The sequence below is a fragment of the Pseudoliparis swirei genome, chromosome 22 (genome assembly GCF_029220125.1).
Source record: "Pseudoliparis swirei isolate HS2019 ecotype Mariana Trench chromosome 22, NWPU_hadal_v1, whole genome shotgun sequence".
NCBI classification, from domain to species: domain Eukaryota; kingdom Metazoa; phylum Chordata; class Actinopteri; order Perciformes; family Liparidae; genus Pseudoliparis; species Pseudoliparis swirei.
In genome coordinates, this window is record NC_079409.1 from 20,557,254 (window position 1) to 20,583,815 (window position 26,562).

General features: G+C 48.5%; 2 protein-coding genes across 10 annotated transcripts in view; both read left to right on the top strand.

The window, feature by feature from the left end:
• The window catches only part of plecb (plectin b), a 148,516-nt gene that overhangs the window by 61,823 nt on the left and 60,131 nt on the right, over positions 1 to 26,562 (top strand). For 2 of the 9 annotated variants that reach the window (XM_056444456.1, XM_056444457.1), the window contains exon 1: positions 22,055 to 22,161. The exons of the other annotated variants lie outside the window; for them this stretch is intronic. In XM_056444456.1, the coding sequence (XP_056300431.1) occupies positions 22,146 to 22,161 (16 nt within the window). In that variant the 5' untranslated portion in view covers positions 22,055 to 22,145. Of the gene's footprint in view, positions 1 to 22,054; positions 22,162 to 26,562 lie in introns of those variants that run through there. 9 annotated transcript variants of the gene reach the window in all.
• On the top strand, positions 9,005 to 20,914 carry LOC130212690 (microtubule-associated protein futsch-like). The gene is made up of 7 exons (XM_056443810.1): positions 9,005 to 9,202; positions 9,348 to 15,458; positions 15,594 to 15,663; positions 16,336 to 17,334; positions 17,418 to 17,503; positions 18,003 to 18,157; positions 20,881 to 20,914. Exons 2-7 carry the CDS (start codon positions 9,384 to 9,386, stop codon positions 20,912 to 20,914), a joined length of 7,419 nt encoding a protein of 2,472 aa, XP_056299785.1. The 5' UTR covers positions 9,005 to 9,202; positions 9,348 to 9,383.

The following is a 26,562-nucleotide window of genomic DNA, read 5'->3' on the forward strand; positions in this document are numbered from 1 at the left end:
CGCCCAGTGTGTATCTCCCGGTTAGCCGTTGTCGGAGAATAATGTGTGTTCGCCTCGGGATGTATGGGACCTGTGGCATGGTATCCCGGGGCAGCGGGGAGGATGTGTCCAGGCTGGCCGGGCCTTGTAACATTTATGGTTCCTCTGTATTTATGGGTTGCAGATGAAGAGATTCCCTTGTTGTTGTTCGCCCTCCCTACCCTGAACTACCCCTCCACCACCATTCCTCCTCTCACTTACACCCATCTTGCCCTGTTGTTCCGCCGGATGGTCAGTGGTTCTCACGAGGGTGAAAATAAGGAGTATCGGCGTGGCGTTAGCAGTGAGAGCAAGGCGTTGGGTTTTTGTTGGAGGCCTTTGTGCCATCGGCATGGACGGAGGAGATCTGCTCGGAGATCGGTTCTGGCTCAGCCCGAAAAAAAGTAAGTGGCGAAGCTCGATCGGTACAGGAACAGGAGGCTGAGCGGTCGTCGGCGTTGAAGGTTTATGTCGTGAAGAGGTGTGGAAGCAACTCATTTTTCTCACTCTGCAATCTGGCGAGTTAAATTGCGAGTGGCGCATGTCAAGGATCCGTCCGGTTCAGCAATAATTACGCCTTTTTCCCCGGGCCTCTAAATGGTGAAATACATCTCCCGCATGCTGATTCTGATCCCTGGCCGCCGTTCGGCCGAGCTGGCCTGCGGCTCTCGAGCGAGGAGAAAGAACAAGAGAGTCGAGGGCTGGTTTAATTTTCTGTCCAGATCCCACGGCTGCAACTGGTTTTTGACACAGAGCGTTTTTTGTAGTCTGTGGTTGTTTGCAGAAATCCCACCCAAAAATAGAAGAAGCAGGTTCTCTATTTGAGAAATCAAAAGAAACACATTCATACTCTGGGAATATAAGTGCGGTATGAAAGATGTCGAATGTCGGGGGCGAAGGATTACTTTGGCATCCTCTGCATAAATCATAAGGGAACATTATCCGACAGACGATGTGGTTCCCAGGTGTTAGACGCGGCCCATCTTTCATGATCCCGCTCCTGCTTCCAGTCTGTCTACATTCGCCCCCCCCTCGTGTGTGGGCTCCCATCCAAGTATGAGAAGGCTCTGCAGGGGGCGTCGTGAGGCTGGACACATGGAGACCCCACTGCTAGCACATGGCATGAGAGAGCGAGAGAGAGAGAGAGAGAGAAGGGACTCAGAATCTGTGACTCCATTTCTTTCCACTCTGGAAAAGGAGAAGTGGGTGTGATCCGTGACTCCTGTCATATTTACGTCAAGCGCATTTCAGTTTATAGATTTTCCATGTGCCCTTATTACTTATTGCTGGGAGAGAGAAAAGCCAAAGCTTCACTTTCCTCTGCTCACACAGTGGGCTGTTCTCCGTTGTGACGTCAACACAGTTTTTACAATTCTCAGCTTTGGCTTTCGGAAAAAAGAAAGGACTCTTTTACTTTTACACACTGACGTAGACTTCATTTCACAGTTTACTTTTAACGAGCCCTATACGACTCCAAATATATTTACGGGGCAACAAAAGAAAAAAAAAAGGTGTCAAGAATAGTTTCTTTCGCACCTTGATTGATTTCAGACCATGACATTGTTTATTGTTCTTTCCGTCCCTGCCCCGCCCCCCTCACAGCGAAAAATGTTTCCTCCTTCTACTGTAACTGGCCCCTTGTTTTTACTACGTAAGAACAGTTGATTATTTACTTTCGCGGCAGTGTGAGGAATGCCAAAGACACCTCTCCGTCTCCTTGCACGCTCTGCAGCCTCGAACACACAGTGCTTCTTTGTCTGAAGCCGCTCTGTGGTGTGACACACTTCTGTGGGTTTGCGTTTGGTGAAACGGGAAGAAAAGTTCTCAAACTGTCCAGCCCTCAAATTATCTCGAGCATGCAATTCACAGTTCCTTACAAATCACTCGTGTTTAACCACTTGATCGATCCGATTACACACCGAGTGCCAAAGCACCCCGTCAGTACCGTGGGGTTAATCCCTGCAGTTTCCATCTTGCATTTCAAAGGCTACTTTCTCTGCTTGTACAAGCACTTATTGACACTGTTGGAATTAACGCCTCGCATGTTCCAACTGTCAACTGGTCACATTTATATTTAGCCCCGAATCAAATACTTATCCCAGAGGGGCTTTTCAAACTGTACAATATGCAACCACTTAAATCTGTAGGCCTTTGCTCAAAATAATATGAGAAACGATCGGAAATCAGGCCAACGTGAGAAAATGTGGATTTATCTTTTTTTACACTGCGGCCACATTTATGAACTAGAATGGGCACTCAGTAGAGCGCATACCTTCGCATATCACAAGATTGGGCATTGCATTATGAACATTTTGGCATTAGTTGCATGCCAATTGGATAAAAATTGACCGCGCTATGGTAAAAAGTAGATTTTTACCTTTTCATGACCTTTGACCCGATCGATCCCAAAATCTCATCAAATGGTCCCCGTATAATAAACAATCATCCCACCAAATTTCATGCGATTCGGTTTAATACTTTCTGAGTTATGCGAATAAAGTGCATACAGATAAATAAATAAATAAATACACGGCAATCAAAACATAACCTTCCGCATTTTCAATGCGAAGGTAACTATGCTAGCAGCTCCTCGAGGCTGCTAGCTAAATGCTAATGTCAGCATGCTGCCAGTAATATTCTCCCGGACCCGAGCTGCTCCAGTTATACAATGTCAGTTACGTTAGTTTAGCACGTTAGCATGCTCACGTTAGCGCTAAATGCAAAGTACAGCTGAGGCTGATGGGAAATGTCTTTAGAGCTCCCAATCAATGTTATGGTGGCACTGGAGGAAATGTCAAGACATCAAACTCAGACCACTTCGTCCTCTTGGGACCGTGAATATCTTGCAGAATGACTCATCACTAATACAAAAGTGCAAGTCATGATTTGGCGGCCGCCCTTCCTGTGTTTTTATCCATCTCATACATGCTACTTAATATGAGAATCCTCAAGTCGAGGGCCACATTTTAAGTTCAACGCAAACGAGTCTAAACAAAGTGCTGCAGTGTTTCCTGTTGAAGTTTTATCTCTTGTTCAGGGTCATTGGAATCAAGCTAGCACTGATAACGACTCGGCGGCATTAGCTTTCACCTGTGATCTTGCATTTTGCTCACACCATTTGCACATAGAAAGGAAAGTGCAAATGGATCTCTACATGGGGGAATGTTCTTTTTACTTCCACAGTTCTGAGATTAACTAACTGGTTTTTACAGATTTACAACAAGCTTCATTGCTCCCCACAAAGCGAGGGAATAAGACAAAGCCAGAGTTGTTGTTGGGTTTCTTGCAGATGCCTTGGTAGTTCTTGGCACTCTCTTTTTCTTCTGGCTCCTCCCAGCAGCAAGGCACCACACCTGTTTCCTCCTAATCATAACTTACTCCTGACAAGAGACTAGGATAGCTTTTGTGAGTTTGTTGTTATCGTAAAGCGTCTGCATGCGCGTGGTCATGTTTGAGACCGAGATGCTTAACTTTTTGACCACCCGCTCAGGGTAAGGAGGCGGCGAAATCGACTCTTTTTTTAGTTCAGTTCAGTCCGTCTCTCTATACCGTCCTTGAGGAATTAATCTCTTTTAGCCATTCTGATAATAATCGCCCTGAGGCGCGGGGAAGAGAGAACAGGCAGAGATCCCCTCTCCCCTTTTCCCAACCTGAAGTCACCCACGTCCACTGGACGGTCTGCCTCCCTCCCCACGCCTGCCCGTTTCCCTACCGGGACCCACCCATCCTCCTAGGAGCCTATGCAGCTTGGGAGATGAGCTCTCACCTGCTGAGAGGTGAACCTCTTCCTCCAGAAGCTCTGCTACTACTGTGGCCAGGCTGGCCACATTAACCAACTGTTCCGTCCTGCCAAAGAGCAGGAGGGCGCTGGTGAGCCATACATCCCGTCTCCTGCCCTCTAATTACTGATGGTAGACTTCTAGCCCGTGTAACTCACCGTATGCCCCAGTGTTTCCTTTATCTCATTCCTCACCCCTTGCTCCGCTTTGTTTAGGTCTCCTCCTGGCTCACCACAACCCACATAGACTCCTCACGTCAGTTCCCCTGAGTATCATGACCTCAGGGTTTTCAGCAAGGATCGCCCTGCTCCCGGTGCTCCCTTGCCCTGAGCCAGACTATATATATCCAGGTGCCAAGAAGGATAAGACTCTACGCCCTGTTGATTTATTTTACCAGAGGTTTATTCGTGACTTATAGTCGAAAGCCGCCCCACTGTCGGGGCAGTCCTCTCCGCTCAGCCTCCGACCAGAGTTGCATCTGGCGCTTTCTTTTCCGCCCGCTCCCTGACCGCTTTTCCAGGCCCGCATTATTCATTCCCCTGCCTAAATCTTCCCTCCGCCGAGCCCCTCCTCCGGTTGATGTCGTGGCGCGGCCGGGGGTCCCAGTTTGGGATTGGGGGAGGGATACTGGGAGGAGGGAGGGATCTCTCCTCTCCTATTAGGTACCCGGACAGTGGGTAGGACGCCAGGGCGTCCGTTGAGAGGTACTTTTTCTTCTGCTCCTCCCAGCAGCACAAGCGCACATAGGCGTAACACTGAGGCTGCACAGTGGTCCTGCGAGCTAAACGCTAATGTCAGCATGCTTCAGTAATAGTCTTCTATTCATAGCATGTCAGTTATCTTAGTTTAGCGCGTTAGCATGCTCCCATAAGCGCCCAACAGATGACTAGCATTGCTAAAAAAAGATTGCGTGGGTCTTCACTGTTTACTCCTCCAGACTAAAACCTGCAAACGTGTGATATCAATCAACACAAATGTTTAGATTTATTTACTTTACATCTATTTTTTTTATTTAAATCAAAAAGACAAACATGTCAATCCTCTCTTGCATATTTTTATTTTCCACCATAGAAGCTTTTTCAGTCCATAGAGACACTTTCCACACTAATTATTTGCATTTTTTTTTTATTGCCGCAGTTAAATATTATTATCACTTCATAATAGTTTAAAGCATCGCATTGACTACAGTGAGACGGCCGATTCAAAACGGTGGTGACGACTGCCTCCTCTCCATATAAAGCTGTTTACAACATTGTCTAACTTTAGCAGTTTCCTGAGGTGTTTGTGGTCCGCCCTGTGAGGGGCCACAGCTGTCACCGACTGAGGGGTCACTCGCTCACTACACCCAGCCACGAGCGCCTGAAATGAATCTCGGCTTAATGTCCAGATAAAAAGGGAATGTCATGCATTGCAGAATGACTCGTCACTAACACAAAAGTGCAAGTCATGATTTGGGGGACAACCTTCCAAAATAAAGATGTTAAAATCCCTTCCTGTGTTTACATGACATTACATTTCATTTAGGTGATGCCTCCAAACCAACTTCATGTTACATTCAGACACCGTAGACACAGCTGCAGGGAGCGATTCAGGGTGAAGTGTCTTGCTCAAGGACACATCGACTAGGCAGGGATGGATCGGCCAACCCCCCGATTGAACGACGGATCTGCTGACCACTGAACCACAGTCGCCCCCGCTTTATAACCCGTATTTCCAGCGCGTCGTGCTAGCATCAGTTCCTCCTGCTTGGCAAGAAAGTTTCAGTGCGTCACCCGTGGCTGGCAGATGGCAGAGACTCGTTGCATGTGTCCCTTCTTTAAAGGCTCAGTTAGACGTCTAACAACTTGATAGTCGTGTTTGAAGCTCACCCGTACACTCGAATTACATGCGTTCATTCAGTAGGAGGACTCGTGATTCGGACATGGCCTTCAGGTGCGACTTCACACTGACCCCTTGGAAATGTCAGCGCACACGTTGGTGGGCCAGAAAAAATCTGGTGACCTTTGCGTTCCCTGGAAGTGGCAGGGGTGGGGGGGGGAGGGCGGCTTGGATCTGATATCGGAATGGAGGGCACGAGTGCAGGACCAATAGACCCCGGAGCGGCGGGCTTTTACAAGTGCGGGCCGGTCGCCAGCCACCATCGGTGTGGTGGTGACAAGTCTATTCTGGGACGAGTGGAGGTCTGAATCATAACAGCAGAAGTGGACTCCTAACCAGGAAACTATTCTTCCCTAAAGTCTTATTACTCCTTTATCTGCTTCAATACATCAAATCATGATTCCATTCGCAGCTGTCTGCTTCTGTTTATAGACCGAATGGAATCGGACCGTGTTGGCTGGATAGCGAGCGTTGCCTTTTGAGAGTCTGTTTCTAACGGTTTACGATGCTGCTACCGCCACCCTCAAACCTCCACACAGCTATCGTAACCACCGGGTCGCTGTGGAACGGCAGCGGCGCCGTGTTCAGGGCCGAGGTCCGTCAGGCCGAGGCAATACTGTATTCCTCTTGAAGCCCATATTTAATATTCGGATGGCTGAAGTGGACTGGGCCTCGAGCCAGAATGCGGGTCACAGTGGGAAGTTTGGAGTGCAGTGAACACTTAGTGCATAAACAGGGAATTAAATCACTCTGATATGGGGTCTGGAGATCAGAGCACCATGCATTGAGATGCAGAGTACCCCGATTTTAACACATTGTATCATCAGGACTGATGTTTTTTCCCATTTGAATAGGTTCCTTATATTGTTTTGCACAACCTCTCCAACTAGAACTAGAATGGGCACTCGGTAGAGCGCATACCTTCGCATATCACAAGATTGGGCATTGAATTATGAACATTTTGGCATTAGTTTAATGCCAATTGGACAAAAATGTATCGTGCTATGGTAAAAAAAAGATGTTGACCTTTCCGTGACCTTGACCTTGACCTTTGATCCGATTGATCCCAAAATCTAATCAAATGGTCCCCGGATAATAACCAATCATCCCACCAAATTTCATGCGATTCAAGAAGATTTTGATCTGTTCATGACCTTTGACCTTGACCTTTGACCCGATTGATCCCAAAATCTAATCAAATGGTCCCCGGATAATAACCAATCATCCCACCAAATTTCATGCGATTCGGTTCAATACTTTTTGAGTTCTGCGAATAACACGCATACAAATAAATAAATAAATAAATAAATACACGGCGATCAAAACATTACCTTCCGCATTTTCAATGCGAAGGTAACTCTATAGACATTGAGCAGTGTGCCACAGAATACCAAATAGGTTGAGTAGTAAAGTGATTCACAATCACAGAGTCACGTCGAAACACTTATTTTAGCCCAACTTTGCAGTTTCACACACAGCCACCTCGAACCAGCTGCCACCACCATCACCGCCGGCTCTCTTTCAACATCCAAACTGCAGCAAGTCGGTGATTTACTTCCTTATACAGAGGAATGCCTGACTTGTATAACACACCTATAGGAAACTTAGTTGCTCTTCTGAAAATTCCTCCAGACTTCTGAAGTCTAAATGATTTGCTTGTCAGGCGCCGCCGAAGAAGATGTGGCACGCTGACGGATGTTTCAGAGCATTTCTGCTTTAGGTGGAGCACTGACTAACAGAACGACTGAATGACAGGTCTTGTTTTTATGACTCTATTAGTAAGCATAAGTGTTACCTTAGTGTACCTGTACTGGTTTTTTTACATCATGTTCATATTTCATGTTTGTCTGTGGCTTTTAAGCACATACTGTGAGACTGTAATTTTGCCCTCACCACTTGTAGAACTGCTATTGAAAGCTTGCCAATGTGCTAAATAGTTTGTTTTAGATCACAGTGGCTCTGATTGGTCGGTCTGATGATTGACGCTTTAGTCTCGCTGTCCGGGCGAGCTCATTTACAGCAGCCCTGAAAGACGATATGCGGCCCATTCGGAGCGGGGTCACATGGTTTGACTGTTGCCATGGCAAGAATAAAAGAAAACAACAGCTTTTACACCGTGTGTTCGGATGTGTCATGGCGTATGCATCATTTCATCGCCGCCACAGTTTCGCAACTGGACCTCTGTGTTCCAGCACAGCACCCTGTGCTCGCTCCTCGGCAGAGAGCCTGTTTTTCTCCCTCGTCGAGTGGACGTGTTACTCCTCTGCTCAGTCTTTCCCCTCCAGTCTTTGGGCCTGGACACTGGACTCTCTTCACTGACACGGAGAGACGAACGGGAGACAGATGTACGGAAGGGAGAAGTGATCTCGGGGTAGAAATCTGATATCAGGTTCCTGGGAGCGCCGTAAAGGTTACGCCGTCTTGGTTGCCAGAGAAGCCGAGGCGTGACGCCCGAGTGTGTGCCGGTCTGAAGCGGCAACACAACTTCAGGGGGCTTTGCAGCCTGTTGCATCACTTTAATGAGCTGCAACGAGAAACACTTATTAGTGTATGTCATTTCCTTCACTGGGTCTCTTAGTGAATCCCCAACACACATACAGGAATAGAATATCTCTCTCTCTCTCTCTCTACATTTACACGGGTCGTATCAAACTACCGGTGTGCAGTTTTTGTCCTGCTCCCAAAATACACTGATGATTTATGCTTTACGAAGGCGTCTTTCCCTTCGCACGTTCAGAAGGCTCGTGTGACACGAGAGCCCGAAGCCACACCTTGCGCAGAGTGTCAAAGAGATACCTGAGCAGGAAATGTGTCCCACGAGACACATTGGACTCCATAACCGACGTAGACGCTCAAAGATAGATGCATGCCATGTGGATGACTGTCTTTTCTCTATACTAATCCCTGTTTAGAACAGCCCATTACTGGGCGTGTGTGTGTGTGTGTGTGTGTGTCTCCCTGCCGGTCGTAGTGTGTGTTTAGAGTTGTGTGTACATTACGAAGGAGGCGTGTGCTCTCCGTGTGTGGTTGTGCGTCTCAGTAAAAGCCTCAGAGCTCAAACACACTTCATGGGTGTGTTGCTCCATTGATTTCCCATAGCGGTGATTGATTTTCAATCGCTGTATTGTGTACTTTTTTCTTTTTTTTCCCTTCGAAAGTACTGCTGTACTATTTACTTTAGTGAGAATTTTTTTCCACGACCGTTTTTTCCAAAGAAATAGAGAGCGAAGGTAGGAGGAGCCCGGCTGAGAAGTGTGCCTCACTCTCTCTCTCTCTCTCTTTCGCTCTCTCTCTCTCACTCCCTCACACACACACGTTCCTGCCTCCATTCTGTCACTGCCATCTCGGCTGAACGGAGACTGTTCATTCCCAGCCACGCTGCATGTAAGGGGTGTGTGTGTGTGGGAGGGGGGGTGGACAGCACACGTTTGACTTTGTTCAAGTCCAATTTCACAGAGGAATATTCTTTTTTCATTTGTTTTCTTCTTCACGACCTCCAAAGGATCGGCAAGAACGAGGAAAAGAAAGTAAGAGAACAAACTTTCAAGATTTCTCCTTTTTTCTTCGAATTGAATTGAGAAGCATGTGACAGCCGGTTCTGCCGCTAGATTCTCTTAAACTACCGGACTTAAGATTGTTTTATTTATGCTCCTTTCATGTTGTGATTTCCAGTTTTGCTTTTGAGAGAGCACACTGACATAAAACACAATGGTGGCTGGAATGCTGATGCCCATGCGGGAACTGAGGGCCATCTATGAGATCCTGTTTCGAGATGGTGTCATGGTGGCCAAGAAGGACAAGAGGCCTCAGACCATGCACCCTGAGCTGGAAGGTGTGAGAAACCTACAAGTCATCCGAGCCATGGTGTCTCTCAAGTCTCGGGGCTATGTGAAGGAGACATTTGTCTGGAGACATTTCTACTGGTACCTGACCAATGAGGGCATTGTGTACCTGCGTGACTACCTCCACCTGCCCCCTGAGATTGTCCCCGCCTCCCTGCAAAGGATGAAGAAGCCCGTCGCCACCATGGCCTTTGGCCACCGGGGTGCACATGTCCAATCTGTGGACGGTCCTACATCTTATGTTCCCAAACCAGGACGCCGGGGCGAGGCGGAGAGCCAAGAGTCTCTGACTGAGCGTCACGGCTACCGCCATACGACGATGGGTCCCGGAGAAAAAGAGAGCTCCTCTGACAGCACCCCCAGGTTTAGGGGTCGCCCTCTGGCTGCAGAGCCAGTCAGGCCCAAAGCATCATGGGAGGTGGAGGACCAGCCTCAGCCTCTGTTAAGTAGTCGAGGGAGCAGCTTTAGAAGTGAGGCAGCGGTGGTAGAGGAGAGCAAAGTGAGAAGATTCTCTCGCCAGCATCCCGATGGGAGCAGTGAGCGGTCAGCAGCAACATCACAGGAGAGAAGAGTGTCTGAAGTCCAGAAGGAGAGGCCACCGACGTCGGTCCAGGTGGAGAGAGCAGCGTGGAAACAGGACGCGCCGCAGACCTCTCTGTCATCAGTGTCTTCCAAGACGGCTCTACCATTCACCAGAGCTTCAGGTGGTGCGACATCAAAGAATCCAGCTCAACCCTCCTCTCCGAAAACAAATAAAGAGGAGCTCACGATCGCTGATGAACAGGTGTCCACGAAGCCTGGTTATGTTGTAACAAGCATCTCAGCTATCACAACTCTTCCTGACGCAGAGATCAAAGAGGAGAAGACACTAAAGGTGGCCATGGATCCAATGAGACCTGCAGAGGTCAAGGCAACAGCTGAAACAGCAAATTATAAAGCAAAGCCCCAAACGGTTGAAACAATGGCCGCTGCTGCGAAAAACACCGCCACAAAACCTGCCAATAAAGATGTCAAGGAAGAGAAGACTAAAAAGGTGATTGTTGATCCAGTTAAATCTTCAGAGGTCAAGGCTTCAGCTAAAACAGCCACTGATGACATGAAGGTTCAGGCAGTTATCACAAAGGTTTCTGCTCAGGAAACCTCCAAACTCCATGCTGCCACTTCCACTTCCACCACTGTTATCACACAACTAGTCACAAATGAGTTCAAGGAAGAGAAGACTAAAGAGACAATTGTTGATCCAGTTAAATCTTCAGAGGTCAAGGCTTCAGCTAAAACAGCCACTCATTACATGAAGGCCCAGACAGTTAGTACAGTGTCTGCTGTTCAGGAAACCTCCAAACTCTCTGCTGCCACTTCCACTTCCACCACTGTCATCACACAACCTGCCAATAAAGATGTCAAGGAAGAGAAGACGAAAAAAGTGATCGTTGATCCAGTTAAATCTGCAGAGGTCAAGGCTTCAGCTAAAACAGAAACTGATGACATGAAGGCCCAGCCAGTTATCACAAAAGCTTCAGCTCAGGAAACCTCCAAACTCTCTGCTGCTACTTCCAATTCCACCACTGTCTTCACACAACTAGTGACAAAAGATGCAAATGAAGAGAGGACAAAAAAGATAATTGTTGATCCAGTTAAATCTTCAGAGGTCAAGGCTACAGCTAAAACAGCCACTGATGACATGAAGGCCCAGACAGTAAGTACTGTGCCTGCTGCTCAGGAGACCTTCAAGCTCCTTTCTGCCATTTCCACTTCCACTTCCGCCACTGTCATCACAAAACCTGTCAATAAAGATGTCAAGGAAAAGAAAACTACTAAGGTGATTGTTGATCCAGTTAAATCTTCAGAGGTCAAGGCTTCAGCTAAAACAGCCACTGATGACATGAAGGCCCAGACAGTTATCGCAAAGGCTTCAGCTCAGGAAACCTCCAAACTCTCTGCTGCCACCTCCACTTCCACCACTGTCATCACACAACTAGTGACAAAAGATGTCACGGAAGAGAAGACTAAAAAGGTGATTATTGATTCAGAGGTCAAGGTTTCCGCTAAAACAGCCACTGATGACATGAAGGCCCAGACAGTTATCGCAAAGGCTTCAGCTCAGGAAACCTCCAAACTCTCTGCTGCCACCTCCACTTCCACCACTGTCATCACACAACTAGTGACAAAAGATGTCACGGAAGAGAAGACTAAAAAGGTGATTATTGATTCAGAGGTCAAGGTTTCCGCTAAAACAGCCACTGATGACATGAAGGCCCAGACAGTTATCGCAAAGGCTTCAGCTCAAGAAACCTCCAAACTCTCTGCTGCCACTTCCACTTCCACCACTGTCATAACAAAACTAGTCAAAAAAGATGCAAATGAAGAGAGGACAAAAAAGACGATTGTTGGTCCAGTTAAATCGTCAGAGGTCAAGGCTTCAGCTAAAACCACAACTGATGACATGAAGGCCCAGACAGTTATCGCAAAGGCTTCAGCTCAGGAAACCTCCAAACTCTCTGCTGCCACCTCCACTTTCACCACTGTCATCACACAACTAGTGACAAAAGATGTCACGGAAGAGAAGACTAAACAGGTGATTGTTTATCCAGTTAAACCTGCAGAGGTCAAAGCTACAGCTCAAACAGCCACTGATGACATGAAGGCCCATCCCGGTATTACAGTGCCTGCTGCTCAGGAAACCTCCAAATTCCCTGCTGCCACTCCCATCCCTGTCATCACAACACACGTCAAAGGAGAGAAGCCTAGAAGAGCAAAGGTTAATGAGGAACCAGTTAAACCGGCAGAACCGAAGGCCCCAGTTGAAGTCAAAATGGATGTTGAGAGGGCCAAGACAACTGCTCAAGTAACTGTCAACCAGGAGTCCACCAAACCACAGCCCAGCAGTACCACCAGTGAGGCAGTGAAGGAGATCTCTAAAGTAAAAGAGACCCAGGAGACCACCAAACCACAGCCCAGCAGTACCATCAGTGAGGCAGTGAAGGAGATCTCTAAAGTAAAAGAGACTCAGGAGACCACCAAACCACAGCCCAGCAGTACCACCAGTGAGGCAGTGAAGGAGATCTCTAAAGTAAAAGAGACCCAGGAGACCACCAAACCACAGCCCAGCAGTACCAGCAGTGAGGCAGTGAAGGAGATCTCTAAAGTAAAAGAGACCAAGGAGACCACCAAACCACAGCCCAGCAGTACCACCAGTGAGGCAGTGAAGGAGATCTCTAAAGTAAAAGTCACCCAGGAGACCACCAAACCACAGCCTAGCAGTACCACCAGTGATGCAGTGAAGGAGATCTCTAAAGTAAAAGAGACACAGGAGTCCACCAAACCACAGCCCAGCAGTACCACCAGCGAGGCAGTGAAGGAGATCTCTAAAGTAAAAGAGACCCAGGAGACCACCAAACCACAGCCTAGCAGGACCATCAGCGAGGCAGTGAAGGAGATCTCTAAAGTAAAAGTGACCCAGGAGACCACCAAACCACAGCCTAGCAGTACCACCAGTGAGGCAGTGAAGGAGATCTCTAAAGTAAAAGTGACCCAGGAGACCACCAAACCACAGCCCAGCAGTACCTTAAGCGAGGCAGTGACGGAGATCTCTAAAGTAAAAGTCACCCAGGAGACCACCAAACCACAGCCTAGCAGTACCACCAGTGAGGCAGTGAAGGAGATCTCTAAAGTAAAAGAGACCCAGGAGACCACCAAACCACAGCCCAGCAGTACCTTAAGCGAGGCAGTGAAGGAGATCTCTAAAGTAAAAGAGACCAAGGAGACCACCAAACCACAGCCCAGCAGTAGCACCAGCGAGGCAGTGAAGGAGATCTCTAAAGTAAAAGTCACCCAGGAGACCACTAAACCACAACCTAGCAGTACCACCAGTGAGGCAGTGAAGGAGATCTCTAAAGTAAAAGTCACCCAGGAGACCACCAAACCACAACCTAGCAGTACCACCAGTGATGCAGTGAAGGAGATCTCTAAAGTAAAAGAGACCCAGGAGACCACCAAACCACAGCCCAGCAGTACCACCAGTGAGGCAGTGAAGGAGATCTCTAAAGTAAAAGTCACCCAGGAGACCACCAAACCACAGCCCAGCAGTACCTTAAGCGAGGCAGTGAAGGAGATCTCTAAAGTAAAAGTCACCCAGGAGACCACCAAACCACAACCTAGCAGTACCACCAGTGAGGCAGTGAAGGAGATCTCTAAAGTAAAAGTGACCCAGGAGACCACCAAACCACAGCCCAGCAGTACCTTAAGCGAGGCAGTGAAGGAGATCTCTAAAGTAAAAGAGACCAAGGAGACCACCAAACCACAGCCCAGCAGTACCACCAGTGAGGCAGTGAAGGAGATCTCTAAAGTAAAAGAGACCCAGGAGACCACCAAACCACAGCCCAGCAGTACCACCAGCGAGGCAGTGAAGGAGATCTCTAAAGTAAAAGTCACCCAGGAGACCACTAAACCACAACCTAGCAGTACCACCAGTGATGCAGTGAAGGAGATCTCTAGAGTAAAAGAGACCCAGGAGACCACCAAACCACAACCTAGCAGTACCACCAGTGATGCAGTGAAGGAGATCTCTAAAGTAAAAGAGACCCAGGAGACCACCAAACCACAGCCCAGCAGTACAACCAGCGAGGCAGTGAAGGAGATCTCTAAAGTAAAAGTGACCCAGGAGACCACCAAACCACAGCCCAGCAGTACCTTAAGCGAGGCAGTTAAGGAGATCTCTAAAGTAAAAGAGACCCAGGAGACCACCAAACCACAGCCCAGCAGTACCTTAAGCGAGGCAGTGAAGGAGATCTCTAAAGTAAAAGAGACCCAGGAGTCCACCAAACCACAGCCCAGCATTACCACCAGTGAGGCAGTGAAGGAGATCTCTAAAGTAAAAGAGACCCAGGAGACCACCAAACCACAGCCCAGCAGTACCACCAGCAAGGCAGTGAAGGAGATCTCTAAAGTAAAAGTGACCCAGGAGACCACCAAACCACAGCCCAGCAGTACCTTAAGCGAGGCAGTGAAGGAGATCTCTAAAGTAAAAGAGACCCAGGAGTCCACCAAACCACAGCCCAGCATTACCACCAGTGAGGCAGTGAAGGAGATCTCTAAAGTAAAAGAGACCCAGGAGACCACCAAACCACAGCCCAGCAGTACCACCAGCAAGGCAGTGAAGGAGATCTCTAAAGTAAAAGTCACCCAGGAGACCACCAAACCACAGCCTAGCAGTACCACCAGCGAGGCAGTGAAGGAGATCTCTAAAGTAAAAGAGACACAGGAGTCCACCAAACCACAGCCCAGCAGTACCACCAGCGAGGCAGTGAAGGAGATCTCTAAAGTAAAAGTGACCCAGGAGACCACCAAACCACAGCCCAGCAGTACCTTAAGCGAGGCAGTGAAGGAGATCTCTAAAGTAAAAGAGACACAGGAGTCCACCAAACCACAGCCCAGCAGTACCTTAAGCGAGGCAGTGAAGGAGATCTCTAAAGTAAAAGTGACCCAGGAGACCACCAAACCACAGCCCAGCAGTACCACCAGTGAGACAGTGAAGGAGATCTCTAAAGTAAAAGTGACCCAGGAGACCACCAAACCACAGCCTAGCAGTACCACCAGTGAGGCAGTGAAGGAGATCTCTAAAGTAAAAGTGACCCAGGAGACCACCAAACCACAGCCCAGCAGTACCTTAAGCGAGGCAGTGAAGGAGATCTCTAAAGTAAAAGAGACCCAGGAGATCACCAAACCACAGCCCAGCAGTACAACCAGTGAGACAGTGAAGGAGATCTCTAAAGTAAAAGAGACCCAGGAGACCACCAAACCACAGCCTAGCAGTACCACCAGCGAGACAGTGAAGGAGATCTCTAAAGTAAACGTCACCCAGGAGCCCGTTGGGACCAAAGTGACTTCACTGAATCTCTCATCAAAGCCCAAAACTGATGAAGCTCCCCAGAAAACCACGACGGTGACCGAGTCTTCAATCATTGAAGTTAAAACTACCATTATTACCACGACTCTCTCAGCTGTGGCCTTTTCTTCAGAAACGGAGATCATCACAAAACATGATAAAACTGATGTAAAGGTGACTCCTTTCCTGCAGAAAGACGAACACACAGAGCCAGAAGAGGTGCTTAAAGTCTCCGTGCAGGGTGTCACACCCCCTCAACTCAGTCAACATGTTGCCACCACGGAGGTGGTTATGGAAACCAAACAAATGGTTGATGCAAGCTCTAAATCAAAAAGGAAGAAAAAGAAATCTCCAGCTGAGAGTTCAAAGATTATCAATACTGAGGAGCTGTCGGTCTTTAAGTTGGAGAAGGAAAAACCCTGTATAGACAAGATGCCTGAGGAGGTGGCTGAAAATACCCTCCCACCCCAACCCCTTACCTCAGAGCCACTGAGCATGTGTACTAGCACAAAGACCCGGGGACCTGAAGAGGAACACACAGCTCAGGCTAAGATAGATAGCAATGGGGGGGAAATGAAGGAAGACCCTAAACACATTCCAGGGAAGCCAATAACGGAAGTCCCTAAACAAACTGAGGACCAAAGTAGTTTTGAAGTGGCGTCCCTGCCGTTAGATCGGAGCGCAGCAGTGCCCCCAGTGGAGAGTCCCGACACTGCACTTGTAAAAGTGAAGGTTGAGGGAAGCGGTGTCAGCAAAATAACACATGGAGCGCCATGCTCCGAGGACAAGCTCAAAGCCAAAGGGACATCTGAGGGAACGTCTGTGACCGTGCAGCAAATAACTCAAGTGAAGCTCATACAAGAGGGCCAAATTCCTCCAGCGTTGTCAGAATCACAGACACCCACAGTTAACACTAAGTCTCTTTTAACGACAGAGAACGCTGCAGAGGAATCTTCAAAGGGTAAAAAGAAAGGGAGGGGGAAGAAGCCGGCTCAGGCAGCGGCATCAGACACCGTAAACACAAAGCCTGTGTTTTCGGCTTCGGCCTGCCCTGACATTACGCCGTCGCCCAAGGGCACTGTTAAAGACGGCCGTGTCACCACCTCCGAAGTGCCTGAACTGAGCGTTTCTGCAGAGAAGACCCCCGAAAGAATGTGCAATGTGCAGCAGGAAGCCGGGCAGGCAGCAGCAGCGGCGGCAGCAGCTGTGGTCTGTGAGGCCCCGGCAGACAAAGGGGAGGTGGAGCCACCGGGGCTCTCTGCAGGAAAAGTCAAGCGGGAGGTTCCGAAAGCAAAAACTTCCTCCACTGCGAGGGAAGCGCCCGCAGTCGGAGGATTTGCGTCAGCGGCGAGAGCGGAGGCAGAGGCAGAGGCAGCTGCAGCTCAAACACGGGCCGGCCCACTTGGCAAGCGACAGGAGCCTCCCAGAGTTGCACAACGTTCAGCCCGTCAGGCAGCAGAGCGCAGCACAGAGAAAAGCCTCTCTTTGGTCGAGGCCTCGCAGCAGAAGGGAGAGACGAAGAAGAAGAAGGAGAAGGACTCGGCGGAGGACACACCCTCTGCCACCGCCACACCCGCCGCAGCCGCTGCCAAGCTTGACCAGCTTCGCCTATCGGACACCTGCCGGTCAGTCGGCCGCGAGGCAGACGAAGCCGCCATGAAGAGGAAAATCGTAGTGGTTGAGGAGATCGTGGAGGTGAAGCAGGTCATTCGTCCAGAGGACGCCGGGGAGCAGCCCGCTCCTCCACCTGCACAACCCGAGGAGGAGGAGGAGGAGGAACTGGACCTGGATGTTCTGGAAGAACTCGCCATAGAGCGGGCGTTTTTTGCGGCGACGCTGCCGGGGTCCAGGGTGCGAGGGGCCTCACCTGAGGGAACCTGGGACCACTCGCTGGACGAGCCAGAGGAGAAGACATGGCCACACTTCATTGAAGGTTGGTGTGAATGCGTGCCGGCTGACCTGCTTCCTACACCTGGTCCGACTCTAGCTTTGCGTGTGATGTCACGGCTCTCGCAGCTGGGATCCCACCTTTCTTTGAAGTGTGGGAGGTCTTAGGTCGGGTGCTCGCTGAGGGCTCTTCTGTCGCCCCTCCGCATTGCCGCGTACTTAAAAGCAGTTCGTACTCGGAAGAACATAATCGCCCGTCTCTGACTGTTATTTGGGGCGGATTTGACCTCAGTTCATGGCTTTAAAGTGACACGCTACAGAACCCAGCCTCTACGTTTGTGATGTGGACGAGAGGCTTTCTTTTTCTCTGTCTGTCTCTCTCTCTCTCTCTCTGTGGCTGGGATTTAATTATCCGTGTGATTTAAAATAGACGAGGTATCGGTCACACGGCGTGTTGGAGACGCTGTCAGATTTCACACATGGCATTATCACATAATCACAGGTGAAAGTCAGACTTAAAAAGCCATATCAAAAACCATACTTGGGGCACTATGAGTAACTGAATCATACCTATAATTTACCGCACCGTTTACGTGTTATAAGTGGCACTCATAATTTAACAAACTTTTTTTTTAAATTCACACCTTTTTTTCCTTCTTTCTCCCGGGCGTGGTACCCGTGATGTATTGAGCTGTGCACATGTGCACGTGACAGGCGGTAATCTCCGGGGCTATCCCCGACTGTTTGCCCAATGAGATTATGCAGACCTGCAGACATTCCAGCGAGGTGGGGCTGTTTGCTGAGATTCAGCCTCGCCTCTTCCCCGCAGAGACGCTGTGGTGTGTGAGCCAGAGGCTTCACACAGGGAGGTGTGGTGCTTTTGGGACCATGTGTCCCCTTTGCTCCAGTAACTCTATGTTCCTGCTTTTTTTTTTTAAGACATACAGTATATTCTTTGCTTGTTGCTCTCTTGTCTCTCTCTTTTCAGAATGTCTTGTGTGTTGGAGATAGGCCTTGCATACCGTGATGCAATGGCGTGCGTAGGATATGGGAGTCGCGTCGACGACGTGATAACGGGATGATATGATAGCCTCCTACGCTGGCTCTGGAAAATAACAAACTCCCTGAAACGCGGTGGCATTTGATGCTGCGGTAGCAAAACTCGTGGACCGCGTTTCCGAAGCGTGCTTCATAGTTTCGGGAAGATGCCGAATATTTTCCTAACTTTCCTAAAAAAAAGGTGATATTGCGGGCTGTGAGTGGCGGGGACTTCGCAATGGGCGTTGTCTTTCTGTGGGCGTGAGCAACAGGGATAAAGAGAGCCAGGAAGTTGGAAGAGTTGGAAGAGTTGGCTGGCCGCGGCTCTCGGGGTGTGCTTGTTTTGTTCCACACGTGACGGACGATCTGGACTGAATTAGCGGCCTCGACCCTCGGCGCTCATCAGGGAAATGCGTCACGTCTGCACTTGGATGATGCTTAACTCGAGATGTATAGAAAACGCCATGTGCAACTAATCATAAACAGAACTAGAATCATTTCAATGTTTCTATCAGATGTGGGCGCAGCAGTGCCGGTCTGTCAGATGACCGCAGCGATCAGTGACCCACTGCTGACATCTGCTGTCCACTACCAACCGTTGTCATCAACAGACCCAATGCCACGGCAATAATTCATTTTTATAACGCTGCCGAGTAATACATGTTCCACCCCACGACCTCCGCTGCGACGTCAGGCGGGTTTACTCCCGAGTGTGGTATTCTCGGTATGTTGGCTAATCGAGGAGCTGTCAGCCGACGCCGTTACCCCCTGGGACGGAGTCTCGGTGAGGCATGTCTGCTTTTGTCTCGATGCAATCCGTCTTTCCTTACATCGGTGAGGTGGAAACCAGCCAAGGGAAAAAGGAAAATATTTTAAAAAGCCAAAATATATGTTTTTTTCTTTAAAAGAGGGCCGCTTGAACTGATTTTGATTCGAAGGGAACACTTTGACATTCCAGTGCAGCGCTTTTGATGTCTTCAATGGAGGGGCGCTGGACGTGCTTTGAATGACTTCGATACGCATGAGAGGCTGTTTAAAGTCTGCCCACACGTAGCACCAGGGGGAGAGGCAATTAGACGGAATCACACCCCAGACACGGCACCGACGCCCCTCCATGTTGTGTTGTTTTTATTTCTTCTTTCTTTTTTTGCTCTGTAAACCATGCCCGATGCGCGGCCTCGTGCCTTTCATTATGGCGGCTCTTCATTTTGATGGTATGACTCAATCCGCACTCTCTGGAAAAAAAAAAAGAATGAATGGGGGACATAATTCCTGTGCTGTGTATCAATAGCCTGCGTTGTGAGCCGGCAGCTCGAGTCCAGGCCGCCGCCGCTGTCGACCACCAGCCGTGTTTTGATCACAACAAAGTAAATGACCTCGGATGCCGCTGACTCACTCCCGCGATAGTCGGAACATATCGGCCGACCTCCCGTGAACCGAGGCGGAGACGCACGGCGAGCAAACTCTTTGCCAACGGAAGACGTGACGTCTGCGTGCCAGGGCCGAGAGAAGTGAGAGAAGGAAACGGGAGCCGCTGCGCAGCTTCACTGCATAGCAACCAAGAATCAGTCATCAATAAGCAATAAGCGAATGATGTAAAGCGTGTGTCGACGTGACTAGACGGTGTAATGAGGAAGAACCACAGCGGCGGTTGTTTGCGAGCCAGAGTTTGAGGTGTTTGATATCCAATTGCATTGTGGTCCGTTGCGACATAACGACTCTGCAGGCTGGACATGACGCAGAATCAGGAATCTGCTGAAGCCACACAACTCACCCTGGAAACGATAGGGCTCTATAACATGTGGAATATATTGAGGGTTCGGTCAACATGGTGATGGTGTTAGTCATTTCCCAGAGCGCAGGTTGGGTGATTACAGGCGCTGGCTGGACGACTCCACTCCACTTATGAGAGGGAGTCGGAGGAAAAGCTGGAGTTAAGTATTTTGTTATTACATTAGATGACATGTCATGATATTTCGCTTTTATCCAAAGTGACTTACAATAAGTGAATTCAACAACGAGAACAAACTCAGAACAACAAGAATCAAGAAAGTAATATTTCTACAAGAAAGACAAACTACAAAAAATACCACAAGTAATACCATGAGTAATACTATGAGTAATACCAGAAGTAATACCACAAGTAACACCACACGTAATACCATGAGTAATGCTAAAAGTAATACCATGAGTAATACCATAAATAATATAAGTAATACCATAAGTAATACATAAGTAACACCATAAGTAATACCATAAGTAATACCATGAGTAATACCACAATACCATCAGTAATACCATAAGTAATACATAAGTAATACCATAAATAATATCATAAGTAATACCATGAGTAATATCATGAGTAATAATATAAGTAATAACATCAGTAATATCATGAGTAATACCATAAGTAAGTACCATCTGTTTTTATTCAAGGTATAGTTGCAAAAGATGTGTTTTTAGTTTCCGGTGGAGGTTCTAGAAACTTCCTGCTGTCCAATTTTGACCTTTGCTTCATTGCATTGTTCTCCCGCGCCACCTGTGTTTACACCAGCGGCGCCCCGAGCAGCGTCATGGGTCTGGATTGAGCCCCCCCCCCCCCCCCCCACTGGACGCAAGCTTCGAATAGCTCTTGGCTAAGTGCCTCCACGTGAATGTTGTGAGGCTCAGTTGAAGCGCCACACGAGGGGATTCACAGAAGGAATTCCCCCTGTCGGCCCTCCGTGAAGCCCCCCCCCCCCCCCCCCCGCTGTGGGTTCTTGGTAAAAGTATAGCGTCCGTGTTTCACAAGGAGGAGACGAGCCGAACCGCGACGCTCTCCGGGTGGAATTGCGTTCAGCATGAGAGGGAAAGGGAACCGGTTGTCAACACCGAGCCGACGCATGTGTTATGGACGCTATATTTAGATCATGTGGCGCATCGCTGTGATCCCAAAAGCAATCGGGGATGAACATTGAGAACTCTCTTCAATCTTTCCATCACTAAAATGTGTGTGTTTGTGCACGTGTAGCTGTATGTGTGTGTGTGTGTGTGTGTGTGGCCAATTATTCCTTCAGTCCTAGTTCTCATTTTTTCCGTTTTTTCTTCGCTATTCCTAATAATCACTCTTGAGAGGAACAGTAGAACAGGAACCATTAAAATTTCATGTAAATTAGAAATTGATTATTTTTTTACTGTATCTACATCACATTTCATATGCGGTTTTACCATTAAAAATATAATGCCTGAATGATATGCTCTGGCAGATACTGAGAAACATTTTAATTTTCCGTCTTGAGAGCTGTAACTTAATTTCACAGAATTACCCGTCCGTCATCATCATCCTCAAAGGGAAACGGAGAGGGAGGGATGGAGGGATGGAGGGATGGAGAGAGGGAGGGATGGAGGGATGGCGAGAGGGAGGGATGGAGAGAGGGAGGGATGGAGGAATGGAGGCCTGTGTGTTGTGGAGGTTGTCTCCAGGGCTGCAGCCGAGTGTCCAGCCTGAGCTCTTCCATCAGTTTATTTATTTATAACCCCCAGTCAGCTCCAACCGGCCCCCACCCCACCTCCCATCACCCCTCCCCCGGGTCGCCGCTCTCGCCCTCCTCGGGCCCCATCGTCCCGCCTCCTCCCCCGACCACGGGGGAGAGAGAGAGAGAGAGAGAGAGAGAGCAGGCTGACAGATCCGAGCAGCAGGCGGCAGCCTGTCAGAGCCCGACACACGGGAGAAGCCAGGCGCTTCGGACGGGAAAACAAACGGCGGCGTCTCCCCCGTCTCTCTAGTAAAGCTCTCTTTTTTCTTCGCACCTCGTCCTCCTCTTCCTCCCCGCCTCTTAGATGAAGATCATACCTGGTAGGTGGGGTCGCCGTGTGTGTGTGTGTCCGTGTCCGACTGCGTGTGTGTCTGTTTTGGCGAAAGCTTTTCATTTTTGTTGGCCGGACGCACGCTCTCAACGACGGGGCAACCTTCGGCACAGATTCCGTCCCCCACTCAAACACGTCGACAACGTGACTTTACCGTTTTATTCGACGGCATGCAGGTAGCAGTGGGGGGGAAAGGGCAGAGGTCGAGGAGAGAAATGTGTCCCCCCCCCCCCGCTTCTTACCCTCTTCGGGAGGTGTCTTTCCTGTCAATCGCGACACCTGAGGGGCGTCGACACCGTGGGGTCGACTCACAGAGCGGATTCTACTCGTTTCCCGAGGGCCGTTCTTTAAACGTGCGTATAGTCGTTCCTCTCATTTCGAAACCCCGCTGCGTCGTCGCTTTAATCGAGAGAATAAATGGCGATGCCGCGATGAAGGGTGTCGCAATGATCCCAAAGTCCTCGAGGGCGGGCTGTGTCGAGACCTGTCGACGGGTTTGACCCGACGCTCTCCAGACGGGATGACCTGAAGTGGCTGCTGCTTATCTACCCGAACCCCGCTGAGGTGCATCTGATGAGCAACACGATGACACCGTGGGCTCCTTTTCTTCATGGATACAGAAACTAGCTGAACCATTAACAAATATACTTTTTATAACACTTATAACACTTTCTCATACTTTAATAATGGAAAAACATGGATCCAGATTGCTATTTTAAAGACTTTGGAAAATAAACCACCTATTTCCTAAGTGAAAACATGAAAACAGCCCTTGAGTAATATATTATATATATTTTTAAAACTTTTTTAAATGTCTCCGCTACTAAAACTCAGATTTTCTCTCTTGGACGAACAACTGTTTCCAAACTTTGCATTAATACTCTTGACAGTGTGGCAGGGACCTTCTTCTTCTTCTTCTTCTTATTCGTCTTCTTCTTCTTTTTCTGCTTCTTCTTTCTTTTCTTCTTCTTCTTCTTCTTCTTCTTCAAGCTCCCTGCCACACCCACTAGGGTGTGGTTGTAAACAGCTGAACAAATCAGGAAACCCAGAGCAGACCTTCAGTAATAGCTCTGCAGCAATACCGGAGCAGCAGGAATGCGCCCTTTATTATTATTTAATTTTCTTTAAATGCCCCATGCCTCCCCTCCTCCCTCCCCTCCTCCCTCCCCTCCCAGTGAAGGCTCCACCTGTCACCACAGCCGGGCCTCATCGCCTGATCCCCTCTCTATTTATCTCGATCTATTTATCTCAATCCGTCCCGAACAAATGCCTCCGAGCCCCCCAGGACCCACGTTCCCTGCCCCGGTGCTTTTGGGCCACTTCGTCATCCTGATTCTATTCTGGCGCTTGAGACGACACAAGAGTAACGGAAAGAGAGGTGGCGTTTGCTTCATCTCCTCCTCACTCTGTCTAAACTACGTTTTAAACGGTGATGTCGGCTCTGATCGTGTCTCAGCAGGGTGTGTTTTTCGCATCGTGGTCATTGTGTCCTTTTTACCGCGTTCACGCCTCTTTCTTTATTATCTTATATTATATATTTTTCGTAAAGGTCGTATTTCTAACGCCGAGAGGTTGCATTACATTACTTGACATTTCATGTAGCTGACGCGTTCATCCAAAGCGACTGACAATCACGTTACATTAACACACACAGCGACATGATATGATATGATATTCCTTTATTCGTCCCACAGTTGGGAAATTTGTAAATTTTTAAATTTGCAATTCAGGGTCAAGCGTCTTGCTCGAGGACACATCGGCGAGGGCGGGGATTGAACCGCCGACCCCCTAACCCGCTAACCACCGACACACACATCTTCACATGTGGTGTGTGTCCTGGCTCCTCAGTGGTGGAACGAGCTCCCCACTGACATCAGGGCAGCAGGAAGTCTCTACAGCTTCCGCCGGAAACTAAAAACACATCTTTTCCGACTATATCTGGATTAAAACACAGATTAGCACTTCAGCGGCACTTAAATGGCTCTTATTATGGTACTTTTGTAGTTCGACTATGTTGAGGAAATGTTACTTTCTGTATTCTTGTTGTTCTTAGTTTGTACTCTTGGTTGATGCACTTATTGTAAGTCGCTTTGGATAAAAGCGTCTGCTAAATGACATGTTATTTCCCGGTGCATCAGACAGGTCGGAGGTGCCACCGGGCCTTCTGCGTGCCACTTGTTGCAAAGTGGCTGGTCCTCCATCGCAACTCCAGATTAGACCCCCCCCATCACGCCCAGACCGCATTGTCTATTTGGCTCCTGTCGAAGTCACCCCGGGACACGCCAAAGCGCTTTGACACAAACCAGTCCTCACTCAAGCTGCAATTAGGTGTGTGTATGTGTGTGTGTGTGTGTTGGTGTCCTATTGTCTCTCCATACAGATGGAATGTCTTTCTCTTGCTATTGGTTTAGCACACAGTCCCCAAACTGGTCGGCCGGCCTTTGAACCGACAGTCTTACAAAAGAAAACAATAATCTGTTTGATGGTGCACACGTTGCGTTTGTCTTCGATGGCGACAGGTTCGATGCGCTCACAAGTCACTCAATGACTCGCCCCGAGTTACTGAGCCCGCCTCCTTCCACCTGAACTGACTCCACAACTATCGGAGCCACGGGATTGTGAACATATGGTCCACAGAGGATGAATTCTACTGGCTTTGACGATCACATGACATTTCCGTTAATTTGTCCAACCCTGCTGATGTAATTCCATTTCCATTAGCGTTTTTTTTGGTCCTAATTACCTTCGCATTGGAAATGCGGAAGGTTATGTTTTGATCGCCGTGTATTTATTTATTTATTTGTATGTGTGTTCCGCGCATAACAAAAAAAGTTTGAAACCGAATCGCATGAAATTTGGTGGGATGATTGGTTATTATCCGGGGACCATTTGATTGAATTTTGGGATCAATCGGGTCAATGGTCAAGGTCATGGAAAGGTCAAAATCTTCTTTTTACCATAGCACGGTCAATTTGTATCCAATTGGCATGCAACTAATGCCAACATGTTCATAATTCAATGCCCAATCTTGTGATATGCGAGGTTAGCTAATGTTAGTATCCCAGCACATTGAACAAAAATGTTGAATGTGCTTTAGAGTTCCTCAGCGTTGGTGGAATCTTATCTAATCTGAGATGGCTGAAATTAAAAGGAGAGGGACTTGGTATGAGGAAAGTTGATGTGTGACTCAGCTTCCATCTTGCATTGGGATGTCGGGGTGATGATCATTCTCAGAGACGCTTGGCAGTCTGTGGGTGAAGCCAATAATAGGATCATTGCTCACGGAGAGCAGGAAGACTTTAAATGCACTTTTACTCCACTATAGTATATGCATAAAGAAGCATTTTGGCAATTCTGAGAAGATACAAAAAGTTCTCTTCTTCAATGAGTTGTGCCGCTTGACGTTGATGTACTCCACATCCAGTCCTGGCTGCTTTCCCGAGTTGTTTCCAACGGGCCTGACATTATGTGCTCTATGCGCTAATGCTTTATTCTCCGGGATGCAGCTGCTGCATCTGGTAATCTGCTGTCGGAGGAGGGGATCTTTCTGGTCTTAGCTGTCCCCTCGTCACGGACATCCATTCAAACGAGCACAATGACAAAGCCCCGTCCTCGGGTCGGCCCCTCGGCTCGGGCCCAGCGGTCGAGAGGGGCGTCGGCTTCCAGCTCCGGCGGGCTGTGTGCGTGCAGAGGTGAGAACACCCATCTGAACACGGCCCTCCGACCACGCTGGAGTCGGCTGAAAGGTCACGGGGGAGTGAGGGGGGGGGGGGGGCACAGCTGAGTGGGACTGTAAATACTCGTTGCATCACTCTGCGTTCTCTCGCTGAACTTTGACCTTTCTCCTGTTTGTTTGTTTGTTTCCCCTTGGTACCCCCCCCCCCTCCAAACTCAAATGGTGTCAAGTCAGGTGTTGCGACATATCTGACGTTACGTGATGGATTTTATATTTTGTTGTTGATCTGTTTGAGTTTTCCCCCGGGCTGTTAATGGGACGTTAAAATGTCTTTGCATAACTCTGCGACGAAGAGCGCTCACAGTCGGCAGAACCGGATAAATGGGAGGTTTAACACACACACACACACACAAAAACACACACACAAAAACACCCACACACATACAAACAGTGGAGGTTGAGCCATGGCTCTGGCTTTGGCCTCGTTTGTGGAAAAGTCATAATTCTTCATGGAAACAACCGCAACTCAGCTACCCAGTTACATTAATGTACACAAGTGTGTGTGTGTGTGTGTGTGTTTGTGTGTATTTTCCCAAGACTCATGAGTGTACACTACCGTTCAAAAGTTTGGGATCACTTAGAAATGACTTTATTCTTCAAAGAAAAGCACTTTTTTTCAATAAAGATAACATTAAATTAATCAGAAATACACAC

Coding starts and splice junctions, on each gene's coding strand:
- LOC130212690 (XM_056443810.1), top strand. CDS start 9,384: ATGGTGGCTGGAATGCTGATGCCCATGCGGGAACTGAGGGCCATCTAT. Junction 17,335..17,417: donor ATGGCCACACTTCATTGAAG/GTTGGTGTGAAT, acceptor CGGCTCTCGCAG/CTGGGATCCCACCTTTCTTT. Junction 17,504..18,002: donor TCGCCCCTCCGCATTGCCGC/GTACTTAAAAGC, acceptor TGCACGTGACAG/GCGGTAATCTCCGGGGCTAT.